Raw genomic sequence first — 13,343 nt, forward strand, 5'->3', positions numbered from 1 at the left:
AACTACATTAATTTTCATTTACCAAGTGCCTCAAGGTACAAAACAATTCCAACTCCGTGGCAGTTACTTACTATTTCTCTTTTTTTCAGAGAATAGAACGATCTCAGCTAATGATCTTCACCCAAACGTAGCCCAGCAGAGCTGTTCCTCCCCACTTAATTATTAATTGAGGTAGCAATAATGCAAGACACTTACTGCATTCCAAAATGCAGGACTGAAGGGTGAAAATGTAAGGCCTTCCCATGTGGAGGCATCTTTGCTGAGAAGCTGAAAAAAGAGGAAAAGACAACAATTAATATTTAGTGCATGTGATACTATACATAGCAGGGAAAGAAGACATTACAGACTATAGTTCCTTGTATTCCCAAACATGCTATTTCCAAACCTTTTCATACATTCCTCTCTCTGCCTTGAGAATGACCTTTTAAGAAGGTTTCTGTACAATACCACGCGTTGGAAAGCCCATGCTAATAAAAGCACAGCTTGGTAAGTATTTCACTCTAGATGCAATGCTGTCTTGAACAACCTCCCTTCCTTGAACATATCCCCTCAGTCATACTGATACACCTGTTTACAAGGGTGTGTAGGGAGCCGTGGAGAAGTCATTTAAGAGAGTCCCGAGGAATGAAAATTATGTCAGCACGGAGCAGATCCCCCGTCTAGTCTACCTGGCGTTCAGACAAGCACTTGTACTAGCAGAGCTGAGAGATGCACAGGTAGAAAAGCAAATAGCAGCTTGTGAAAAACTGACATCAAAGGAAGTGCTTGCCTAGCTGGCTTTAATACAAAAGCCAACTCATTCCTTGTAAGTAGAAGAGAATAAGAAAGAGCGTGGAAGCATACACATCATCATCTTTCCTTTGCCCTAGGAACATTTACAATGAAGTTCCCATCGGTTCTAGCACATTTTTAGCTTATTTCAACATGAGCCGAGATGCCCTTAACGTAGACAGAAATCCCAGGGCATCTTCACCACTTTCTCAATTAAAACGTGTTCTCCACAAGCCTAAACAGCCGTAGTGGTGAAAAACATGCCCAGCACTTGATCGTTACAGCTACATACCCAGTGCGCCATGCTGTTAAAAACCTCCCCAGAAGCAGTCTGCAGCTTCCATAGCCTCAACCAGGCTCGTCACTGCTGGGTGATGCTAATAAGCATCCTAGCAAGGGCAAGTCTGAGACGGGAGGGAAGGATTGTGGTCTCATTTGTTATCCAGCTGCTTTGCATAACATGCGGTAGTGCAGTTAATTGGTTCCCAATTTAAAAATGCAGTCCTGTAACATTACACCTTTTATATATTAAAGCACCTACATAATTCTGTTGTTATAGTCCAAACCAATACAGCCATCGTAATTTATTACCAATCAGGGAAAGTTAGGTTTATTACTATGAAAACCCACAACTTTTCTGAAAACATTTCTCAGAGGAGGGAGTCAACTCCCTTGCCGCTTTAGCAGGAGAAATGGGATACATCCAGGTAGTGCCTCTGGGGAGTTGCTGGAAAATAACGTAACAGCAAATGATGCAGAACTATGAAGTCCAAGTGAATGACTGAGTCTCCTTCCAACCACCCCCAGCCAGCTCCTGTCCCGCTCCCACAGCATCTAGCACCTTCCAGGCCTCCAAAAGTCATCCTCAGGAACATACCCAGAAGGAAAGTCTGAGCACTGTTGTAAACATAAATAAATCAAAATTGCCACTAAAATAAAAGCCCCAGACATTTGAGGGAAGGCACGTTTCTTAAGGGTACTTAAATATATATTTATATGCATATATATACACCAAAATAAAAGTTAAGCCATACAGCGTATGTATATAGTATCACCTTGAACCCCCTCATTGCTTTTCTTAGGTTTTTAGCACCCTGCAGGTACTGCTGAAATATCTTTTCCCACCTGAAAAACCTCTGCTAAGAAGGACAAGAAGCTGAGTACTCCCCTGTGCCAATTTGTGTCATCAGCAGCAGCTCTCTAAGACTTACTAATTTGTCTTCTGGGGAATTCAGGCAGCAACAGCTTTTCTCCTCTTGATCCCAACTCTGCAACAGGCACCCGGTGCTTTGGGGATGCAGTAGACCGCATTTCACCGAGTTAGGGAGAACAAGGACGTGACATAGCAGTGGTTCTTCAAAATGCATTAGGTTGCTGTTCAGCCAACAACCACAGCCAACCCTCTAGCCACAATACAGGAAAAGCCCCATGAGAGCAGCAGCAGGGATCCCAGCGCTGGCACCCCATTCATTCTGGAGAAGGCAGCCTGGACCTGGGAGGTCCAGCTAACAAACTCTGCAGGCTCTGAACTGGCTTCTGCACATCACCATGGAGGTCATCTCTTTCACAAAAGCTGGGAGCAGTACTGGACCCAGCTCACTCCTAACACACAGTGGCCCTGCAGGGAACAGCTCAGCTCCGAGCGGACGAGCACTCTTCTCGCAGAAGAGAGCCATCCCTACACGGAGCTACCAAGCATCTCCACACACTGCTCCCCAGCAGCTCCGGGGATGGGACCCTGGCTGCAAGACACCCAGCTTCTGCTCTGCACCCCACAAGAGCTGCTCAAGTGCTCCAAGCCCCAGCCTGGCCCCGAAAGCAGAACAGCCACATTCCTGCGGCGCTGTGCTCATAACCCTGCCCAGTGGCCAGCTCCAGGGCGTCTGCAGCGCTTATCAGCAGCTGGAAGCGGTCCCAAAACGTAACTCGAGAGCCGAGTTTATTCGACGGCAGGACTCACAGAAAGAGAAACCTACCGTTTTCCAGTTCTGATTTTTTTTATTTTCCTCCCCAAGGGAGAGGACAACAAGCTGGAATAGGAGGAATGGGCAGGGGGCCACTCTACCCTCCACACCCAAGCCACCAGTATGCATTTTGAAGCCCACCGCTGTGAAGAGAAAGGGACAGGTCCATCAACATCAGAAGTGTGGTTCTCCAACGTGTTAGTGGTCTCTCAAAGCCAGCTGGAGGCTGGCACAACACCCTTCTGCATCCCTGCCTTTCCAACACAATGCAGCACATCCAGACCTCTGCAGGGGAACTCGCACAGAAGTTAAGTTTCAAAGACAATTTATTGAGATACTTAGAAGTTGAAGTCACTTTTAAAATAGAACATTTAAAGAACCTCATCTCACAAATGGATTCACCTCAAGTTATGCCAAAGAAGCTCTCTTTTGGCTGCAGACTACATGCCCAAAAAAGTACACGGGACATTTCACGAGAATGTTACAGCCCTGGGAAAGACCCACAAATATCAGCCTAAGAATGGAAGTCTTGAAACAACAAATGTGGAGAAACAGTCCTCTTTGCAGAGGAGAAAGCCTGGTTTCCATCTCCTCCATTGCCATCTCCAAGCAGCCAGCATCACACTGAGCAGTCTGTCTAGCAAAGCTCAGCTCCACGCTCCACTTCGGGGCATCTCTCAGTTTTTTTCAGGCTCACCACCTGAACACCAACTTCCAGGTGATACATTTTGACAGAACGGGCCAATTCTAAAATTTCAGGGGATGTTTTTAAGTACAAGTGAACAGAACTGGAAAGAAACAGGAGGAAAATGAAGGAGGGGAAGGGAATTTCTGGCAACTGCCTTGGCACCTGAGCAGTTTCAGCTAGGTTTGTACTCATCTTTGTATCAAAGTAGTTCAGTTTCCTCCATCACCACTAACAATTCAATATCCTTCCTCTTTCTCTGGCTAGCCCAACCTCACCATACATACTGAAAATGCCGACACGCTGAAGCACTGATCTCCAAAGGAAAGAAGAGGAAGAGCTGAAGGGATGGGGAGGTGGGCAAGGGACCAGCACGGTCACCCAGAGCACACAGGGCAAACGGAAAGAGGCAGGCACTCTCCTCAGCGGAAGGAGAGGGTGGGCCCGAGAGGTGCACCTCTTTCTTCATAGCAGTATTACTCACACTTCACAGGCCAAAAACAGAAGAAAAGTGCTTACCCCCTAAAAATGCAAACAAAAGCCCAAACCTACTCTGAACAAGTTGTTTCTTTTTAGAAAACTTAAACTGAGTCAATCCTTCTGACTACATATACGTATATATAAAACAACCCAGCAATCCGCCGAATAAACAGCAGCTAACCAGAAGTGCAGAGAATTATACCCCAATGTCTCATTTTCTACCATCAGCTCCTCCAAACCTTCCTTGTACCCTTATTTCTTTGATTACTTCAGATTACCTTAGGATCCATATTATCTGATGATTCATATAGCAACATCTGTAGATGGAAGAATCGTAACCATTACTTGGTGAACTTTCCCCATCCTTCCTTTTTGTGCCCTTTGTTGACAGCATATGGAGAAAAAACAAAGGAGGGAGGGCACTTCATTGTTTTTTCCTTTGTGGTTTTCCTGGGAGCAGCAGGCAAAAAGGGACTGGATTTTTAACATGCAAGAGGTCCTTTTAAGTGACTCTGCTTAGGTAGAATTATGCTGTTTTTTACTGATAAAAATAAAATCCGACTTTTTATGTTTGGCATTTTGGCACTTTGTATGTTCAATGTATGAATACTAATGAACCCACAGAATGAGGCTTTGAGATACAAAAGCATATGCATACTGTATAGGAAAGCACAATTTTTATATGTAAACTGAAAAAGAAATTAAATTCAAAAATCTCATTCACTGACTAATTTTAGATTCATTCCTCCAGAATACACCTGATAAACAGAAAAACTAAGAGGAGATTGACACATACTGAAACAACTGAACCCAAACACTTTCAATAGTGCTGACTACAGCTGATGCAAAGAGATTGTGTCGACAAATGAATAAAACTGTTAAGGGAGAATTGACACAGATATAGAAACTGATCCCAGCAGCAGCTGAACCAAAGTCTTCTGCAGACTGGATGCAAAGCTTTTGTTTGTCATGTCACCTAGCCCCTCTTTTCTCTTTTACATTTACCATCAAGACAACTCAAAAAAAAAAAAAAAACCACCAGCAACTGGAACATTTCTAACTATGGGTTTGTTTTTTTTTTTGCAGCCACCAAACTCAACATCTTTCCTAATGGCAGAAAGAACCACCAGAAAACCCATCTGCCCTGCTACAACCCTACCAGGCTCACAGGCAATGTCCTCTGCAGGCTGCGGCACCTGGAGCAGCGCTGCTCCTGCCTGGCTCCCCACGTTCCCACCACCATGTGGGACCTCCAGTGCTCTTCTCAGCACCCAGAAAATCATGGGTTATTTATTTATTTATTTATTTATTTTAAGAAAAAAATGCCTAGCAGGTGAAAGAACAAACATGAGTTTTAAGCACTGAGAACCTAGAAGGCGAAATAGCCTCCGCTATTCTTAGTGCTGCATTGTTTAGGGAAGAGGGGGAGGACTGACTCACTGCTTCTGAATGCTTGGGGACAGGCAATTTGTCGTCAGGATTCATTTATATATACTTTACAAGAGCGCTGTGCTGTCTCTGGAAGAAGGGTGGTGGTCTTGTTGTTCTCTGAGCTACCCCACGTACGTCAGGAACTGGCCCCCAGAGCGCGGAAGGCAGGAAGGGACAAAATGGCATCACCCATCAAAAAACACTGCGTGCAGGCCTGCTATTTTGCCTATCTTGGCTAAAAATAGGAAAGGGGAGCTAAACCAAAATAAATCAGTGGGATGGACAAGACAACTTCTCTCCAAAAACAAACTCCATGATTTACAGCCACGAGTCATGACTTAAGGGGGCAGACAGGTCAAACAACCTTTTTTTTATTATTTTTTTTTTTTAAAGTTGGCAAAACAGCACAGAGCCAAAAGTTGCAATGTGGTTTATTTTAAAAGGTACTGAGGTAAAAGAGGTAGGTAAGCCTAGTGAAACGTGTAAGACACCAGCTGTTAATCGCTACTTCCAAGCGGCCTCTGTGTGCGGCCTCCTCTCCTCCAGCCTCCGGTTCCCACCACCATTCATGGTCCTTCTGGGTAACCTTCGCTCACCTCACCGCTCGGTGTCCCCTTCCTGTGAAATTCTGCAATAATGTTTACATAAGCTCTTAGCAGAACAGTTAGCTAAGCCAGCACTGCTTTATTTTCACTTATTACAAAACCACAACTGCATCAAATTCATAAAGATCAAGTTCATAGGATTTGACGGTAAAGCGCTTACGAAGTCTCATTTCTCAACAGGATACGAATATAAGGATACAGATAAATCTGTTTTTTCTCCCTGTCCTCACACCCAAACAGACTCCTTGAAAAACGTCCAAAAAAGTTAAATGCAGACCATGATAAAAATCAGAATAATACCCATGAAGAATTTTAACAGAGAAGATGAGCAGTTAGACATGAAATCTTATAATGAATATCTTGGTGAAAAGAAAAGGCTTTCTTCTCCAGATATCTGTGCGGTTTATATTTTAGCAGCAGCAGCACAATAAAGCGTGTTTAACAACAGAATGGAATTATTCTCTCCCATAAATCAATTCTCAACTTAAGAAATAAATGAAATCTGTACTAAATTAAGAAATGAGTTTACAATGACTTCAGTTCATTTGAAATTGTTTTCTGAAACCTCTTCTTTCAAAATCCTTCAGCCACCCAGATTTCAAGCAACAACCAAAGCTCTCTAGAGGTGGTCCAGAGGGAGCTTGTATCTTTTAGGCATCTTGGACAGTTGCTTCAACAACTAAATAAGAGCAGAGATTCTGGAAAAGGCAAAGTGGTGCTGCCGAGAGCATCAGCAACACTTCAGAGCTGCCTCATTAAGCCTGGCTTCCCAGTTGCTTTTAAAAACAAAGAGCACAAAATCCTAAAAGCCCCAAGCTCAGCTCACTGAGACCACCACATAGGTTCCTGCACAACGTGGGTCACTCTGGCATGTAGTCAGCAAATCAAGCATGAACATCAGGTATTCAGGCACCTGTGGGGCCTAAATTGAACCTGAGACTACTTGTGGACACACACAAAAAAAGATGTCTTGTTTCAGCCAGGCCAAGAACTATCTGAAGTTATTTGCTTTGGATGAGCAGACTGGGCCCACTCGTTCAAAACGCACATCAAACACTTTCCTCTGAAGCATCTCCGTCACCGCCAGCAAAGCCCGAGTATCCCGGCAGGCAGAAGACCTACCTTCATGCTCCTTTTTTCTTCTTACAATGAAATAATTGCTTGTTCATTTTGCAATACTTCAGAAAGCGATCTCTAAGTACCTAAGAGGACGGTAACTGCTCTGAAATAAAGCCTTTAATTTACCTTTTTTCCACATTTTCTTAAGTTCTTAACAAAACAACAGAAAAAAAAGAGTCACTTGCCTAATGAAACAAAAACTTAAGCTCCCTTAGAAGCCTGGGCATTCTTGACGTTTTATCCTGAATTACCAGGTCCTGGAATTCAGGGGTTATGAGAAAATGTTATATTTCAGTTCCGTTTAAAGAATGCTTCTAGCCCATGAGTATGTGAAATAAAAACACAATTCCCAAAGGCACAAAGCAGTTCATATGTGTTGGTTTTTTTTAAACCTCAGAGTTTTTCAGCCAAATTCACTCTCCCTCTCCCCCCGAGCGATTTGCTTACCCTGCAGTTGCCATATCCTCCAAAAATTTAAAACTGCCTGCACAACCCTGGTTTGTTCTTCAGAACCTGACACTAAGATCACAAATCATTTCTAAGATGCTAACTTGTGTCCATCTGACTTGATGAAGAAGTATTAAGGAAGACAAACCTGAAAGCCCTGGTCTACACTTTAGAGGTGTAAATAAATGTCTTTTTGAAGAGCGCTGACCACTCGCAACCCAAAACTGTTTCAACAGGAGCTACAAGACTCCGTGCCTCTGAAAAATCATGGACTATCCAAGCTCCTACCTAGAGCCTCTAAACTGAAAAAGAAACATTTTAAAGCCAAGATGTGTTGCTCACAGTCTTTTTCAGACATCTGAAAACACAACTCAAGAGAGAAAGAGTACACAGAAATACCTAGCAAAAAGAGAAGGCTTGTACAATGCCAGCACAGCACCTTCTCAGGCTAAAAGCCGAGCCACTCTAGCTGCAAGTCTTGCACTGGAAATACCGTGAAATTTAAATGGCTGCTCCCTACCCAGTTTTCAAAGCATTTCACTGGAAGTAAACAAACTTCACAGCACACCCCTGTGAAGGAGGCAGAACAAAAAATTCTCAAAAAAGGCAAAAGGTCAACCACATACTCACCTACCTTGTACCTAAGGGCAGCATATTTCTTCCCGCACACTTCTGCACACCAGGTAGGCTAAATATCAAATTCTGTCCTTGCAACACTGAAACCATGGCAGATTTCAGTGGCAAGTACTGCTTCTAAGCATCATCCTGTACGAACGTAATTAGGAATCTAATGAAGACAGAGAATCAAGAGAAAGCAAGTACTGATTCTATCACACTTGCCTTAATTAAATTAATTCCCTTTAAAATAACAATGGACTCATTTTCTCTTCCTGCAGAGCATGTCTATGAGGGGAGAAAAGATGCTGAAATTCAAAAATGAAAATTAAGGAGGGACCATGAACAGTACAGAAGGACGAGATCCCAGTCCAGCCTTTGAATGCATCAACTACAATTCCAATTTTACTGAATAAAATAAAAATTCTTTTTATCAAGCACATAATCTCACTCAAAAATCTCCCTAGGTGCAACAGCAAAGGGCCAATTTCTGTCAATTCAGCAGCAACACCACTTAAAGCGTTTCACTTTCATGTGTAAGAGCACTGCAGTATTTACCCCATGTAGCAGCACATCTCTCTCTGGTCTTGAGAGAATGGGGGAGGTTATTGACAGGAAACACAATGGGGCTGCAAAGCTCAGAGTAATAGGAAGTTACATTCTTGTTAAATATCATTGCACTCAACCATTTCCTTTTTCTATTTACAGCTGCAGCCAAAAATTTCCATCTTGACAGAAACCATTTCAAGTTAGAATAGTTCAGCAAAATGCATGAAAGAGCTCTGTGGTATCTGATAAGCTTGACCCGCTTAGTATTTAAGAGTGATAATCTTCCTACAGTAGCCGTCTCTTGCTGTTTCTTTGTTAATTTGAGCTTTTTAGTTTCTTCCTATAATGAATGAGCACAAGCCTTTAAGACAGCTAAGATTTGCACGGTAGATCTTAAGGCCCATAAGAAGTTTTTACACCGCATCTGGTAAGCACTAAAAATCCCCTCCCCTTTTTTCTCCCCATAAAGCAGAAAAAGAACATTAGCTAAAAAGGGAAACTAAGCAAATACAAGCATGCTCAGACCTAAGATTTAAGAAATAAACATAATTTTTAAAAAATCTGGGTTTGATTTATTGCCTTTGGTCTGGACAATGCAACTGATACCACCTGCCCCTGAAAAGAAGCCATGGAAAAGTCAGCAAGCTCAGATGCCATATAAAGCTGCAAAATCCAGCTTTGACACCGAAGTGGAAAACATCAGCCTGGACTGCATGTCTCCTATCATTTGTGAATTACAGCCCAAATCTTTAAACAAAAGCATAAACTTTAAGCATAGTATCTCCCCTCTGACATCCAATGCTATTCCTTGTTTAAACCAGCACATGAAGATGCACGATCATGGGCTCAGTATGGAAAACTGTGCAAGGTATCTACAAAGAATTTTACCAGATAGCTTCAGATGCTATTACTGTGGAAAAAAACAAACACTACACCATTTAGATAGATTAGGCAGCAAATGTTTACAAACTCCTAGGACACTGGACAGTCCTTGCAGAACACAAATACAGGCACCTCTTTCAAAACCCTTTCACCAAGCTTTTGCTGGAGTAACACACCAAGCCCAGCTCTCTCTGCACTATACCAATTTCAGTTTCATAAGGGAAAAGTTATAGCTGCTACTGATTGCCTGGCTTATTAAAATCTTAATTTTTTCTTCCAGCAGAGGACACTTCATGCAAGACTTCCTCAGGCATGTGCAAGCTATCCAGAATTTAAAAAACATACACTAGTTCTCTAGGAACATCTAATTTTTTGTTTCACTGAATAGCATTTTCACAAGTTGTATTATATGACTGTGGAAATACAATTTAAAAGAGAAAGAAATGAAAAGAACAAGGCTACACTATCCTTGAAGGTACTTTAAGCACGGTGCCGCAGAGTGAAATTGCGATTACACAATCCTCCTCCACTCACAGCAGGCTCCAGCAGCAGCTGAAAATGCCGCTGCTCCCCCCCCCCCAGGGGTCACTACAAAACCTCACTGAGGAGGAAAGTAAAAGATAAGCATGAGCCAGTAACCAGACCGCAACATGGAAAAAGTAGCTTCATCCCAAAATCACCACCTCTCCATCTCCCAGAGCATCATTCTGTTCTTCACTCCTCCCAGCTGGGATGCGTTATATCCTCTTTGCTTCCCTCTCCTTCTTCTGATGTCACTTGACAAAGGTTTTTGTTCTGGTGCAGCAACCTACTGGATTCTACGCCATCTGACTGAAGCACTGCATGATATTATTTATCATGCTTGATATGTATTTTCTCCAGCAACACTGATTTTCTTCTCATGAAGTACCTTTTAAAATTTCAATAGTGAAAAAAAATTGCAGACTATTTTTAATGTTCATTCATATTTTATTAACTGACTGCACTATGCAATTTCATCTTCATCCCTATGCTTCAACGCTCCAGTCATCTATACCTACCATCAAATTAAAAGCTTCTGCTTTCCAGCTCCCCATATAAGACTCCGGTTACACTTCCAAGTACATACACCCCCTTCTGCGGACAGAAAAAGGGGGAATCCTCCACAGCATCAGATCATTTCCACATTTTGACCTAAAGCAAATAAACCACTGCAGCGGCAGGGCACCATGCAGACAGCCTGCAGAATTTCCCTAGATGCAACCTTTTGAAATACCCAGCTTGCTGGTCTGTCTTATGTCACTCAGCACTCGCGGTCATGGCATATAAAATGGAAAGACAGTTGCGTGATTTAGTGCTATTAATAAAAGGAAGCACTCTCAACAGTGTATTTGTGACCTACTCCTGAGTACTAATAAATATTTATACTTTATTAGATTACGTTGTTAAAAAATTTAAAAACACACAATATGAAAATACATACAACAGAAAATCCAAATTAGCCCAAAAAAGGTCATTACTAGGATCAGTAATTACAATGCTTATTGCAGAAATTATCAGGTCCTTACAAAACATCTGGGATGCGCTGAAGTCAATGCACAGCACGTACTTTGAGCCAGCTTCTTCTGATGTATAAAATGCTGCAACACACTACTAAGAAGGAAAGCAGAACTATACGAAATACACCCTGTTTCACAGGTTTATTAATGAAACATCTACCACCAAAAATCTCAGCTATGTTACAGCTGGCACATCAACCTCTGGAGCTCTGATGTCCAGCAATGGGCACCTTGAGCCTTTAAGCTAACATTTGCTCCCTTCGGTACGATAGCTGGTAGGGGAGGGAAGAGGAGAAAAGTGAGCTGGGAAAAAAAAACAGCAGGAAGTCAGCTTTTGGTATTTTGTATCAGTTCAAAAAATATATATTGCAATCAAGTACTATATTAAGACCTCACCCCCCAGATTCTAGTATTTCCTCCTTTATTTCAAAGCCAAGAAGCTAACCAGAGTTCACAGAGTTCAAATGTCAACCCATTGCTTTTAACTCCTTATGGTCAGCAAAAAGAAAGGGAAAAGGAGCAAGCCTCATAAAGCACAGCATTTTTTTTTTTGTCTCTAAGGACAAAGAATCAGTAAAGCTATTCTTAGCGTCTTAACGATCCTCAAAAACAGAAATTTGCTTCAACTGGAAGAAAGGATGTGCTTCACTGCTGCGTGCTCCACAAATCAATCTATTTAATATGGAGCTTCTCAAGCTTCCTACGTCAGGAAAAGCTGCTACTGACAGACCATGGATTTCCCCGCGGCCTGAAGATGTATTTAACATGCTTGGCTGTGCTCTTCTCACTGCTCCTTTCTCTGCAAGGTAACAGGGATGTGAACAGCCCTGTCCCAGCTGGGAACCCACACCTGAGCGAATGCCCACTGCAGGCAGCAGGACTCGATGCAGATGGGGGGGCGGCAGCAGCGGGCCGAGAAGTCCAAGGAACCCATAGCATTTGACCCGTTATTATGACCACATCGAGAAGAGAACGAAAGCAAACACGTTCAACCTTTAACAGGCTTCTTCCTGTCACTCAGCAGTGATACTTCACGCTAAAAAAAGTTCAGTTTTGTTCATAACTCATCCACCAAAACGCAGCCCGCCACCTCGATGACCAGAAAGCACTCATGATTTACAAAAAGGGGGAGGAAAAAACAATCTGTGCAAGACTGAAAGCGTGGGGATGGTGGTGGGGGGTGGTGGTGTTTGTTTTAAAGTGGCTACAAGCATCTGCAGTATCAGGCATGTTATCCCAGCAACGCTGGGACTACTCACAAAGGGCAGAAATGCCTCCTTTACAAAAGAAGAGTTTAAATGCTCCAGAAAGTAGGTCACCAATAGGCCAAAGAAATACCTAAGCAGGCAGCAGGCACCTCATGGGTCGCAGGCAGCAGGCTTGCAGCAAAGGACTTGAATAAAAGAGCACACCAAGACAGAAATGGGACAATAGCTATTGAAGAAAGGCAGTTAATAGCAACAAAGCACGTAAAGCACGGGTCAAGGAGTCGGTCAAGTACAGGCCCTTCAGCTCCCCACCCTCCTCCAGTTGCCAGGAATCAAGATTTAGACACAAAACAGCGATGCACATGGCACACAGCACTAGCCGGCAAGCAGGCACAAAACCAGAAAGCGCTCATTAAAGCCACAAAATGAAAAGGAGCTGCAAAACATGGTCTACAGTATTACATGACTACTCATTTCCTAAGGGCACCGCAATGCTTTTCATTGTTCCAATCCCATAAAAAAAAAAAAAACAGGAATTACTTATTTATGCTTATAGGGTTAACACATTCATTATCTCTGTGTTTAGGTCTTTACCTTGGTGGTATGTTTATTGCAGAGACCTTAATTGTAAAATGCCACACCACAACTTCAGTCAGTGAGACAATGCAATTCAACATAAAATACATCTGTAGACACAACATAAGAGGTGACCTATGATGTCGCTGGGGAGGTCCAACTTGCCCACTGCCTCGTACCTCGTGTAGTAACCTATGTGGAGGGTGCACACAGCAGGGAAGTTGCACGCTTTTTACTGCCAGAGGGGAGACTCAATTCAGTTTTGTATGGACTCGGTCTCATCGTATGTGAACGGCGGTGGTTACACAAGGTACAAACAGTTATGAATCAGTCACTCCCTCTTTTTTTTTTTCCATTTTACTTCCCCTTTGCTGTTGTCTACCTTTCCTTTAATCGTTAGATTGCTATCTGCTGTTGTCGTGCCTTATCAGTTTTGTCTATCACTTCAGATAAGCTAACTTCTTTCCCCTTCC

At 42.8% G+C, this 13,343-nt stretch overlaps 1 protein-coding gene across 3 annotated transcripts in view; it reads right to left on the bottom strand.

Moving 5' to 3' along the window:
* TMEM131L (transmembrane 131 like) overlaps positions 1-13,343 on the bottom strand; it is a 79,486-nt gene that overhangs the window by 46,098 nt on the left and 20,045 nt on the right. For all 3 annotated transcript variants that reach the window (XM_080590242.1, XM_080590243.1, XM_080590241.1), the window contains exon 4: positions 196-267. In XM_080590242.1, coding sequence (XP_080446368.1) covers positions 196-267 — 72 coding nt within the window. The remainder of the gene's footprint in view (positions 1-195; positions 268-13,343) is intronic.

This window comes from Anser brachyrhynchus (genome assembly GCF_964034855.1).
Source record: "Anser brachyrhynchus genome assembly, chromosome: 4".
Lineage (NCBI taxonomy): Eukaryota > Metazoa > Chordata > Aves > Anseriformes > Anatidae > Anser > Anser brachyrhynchus.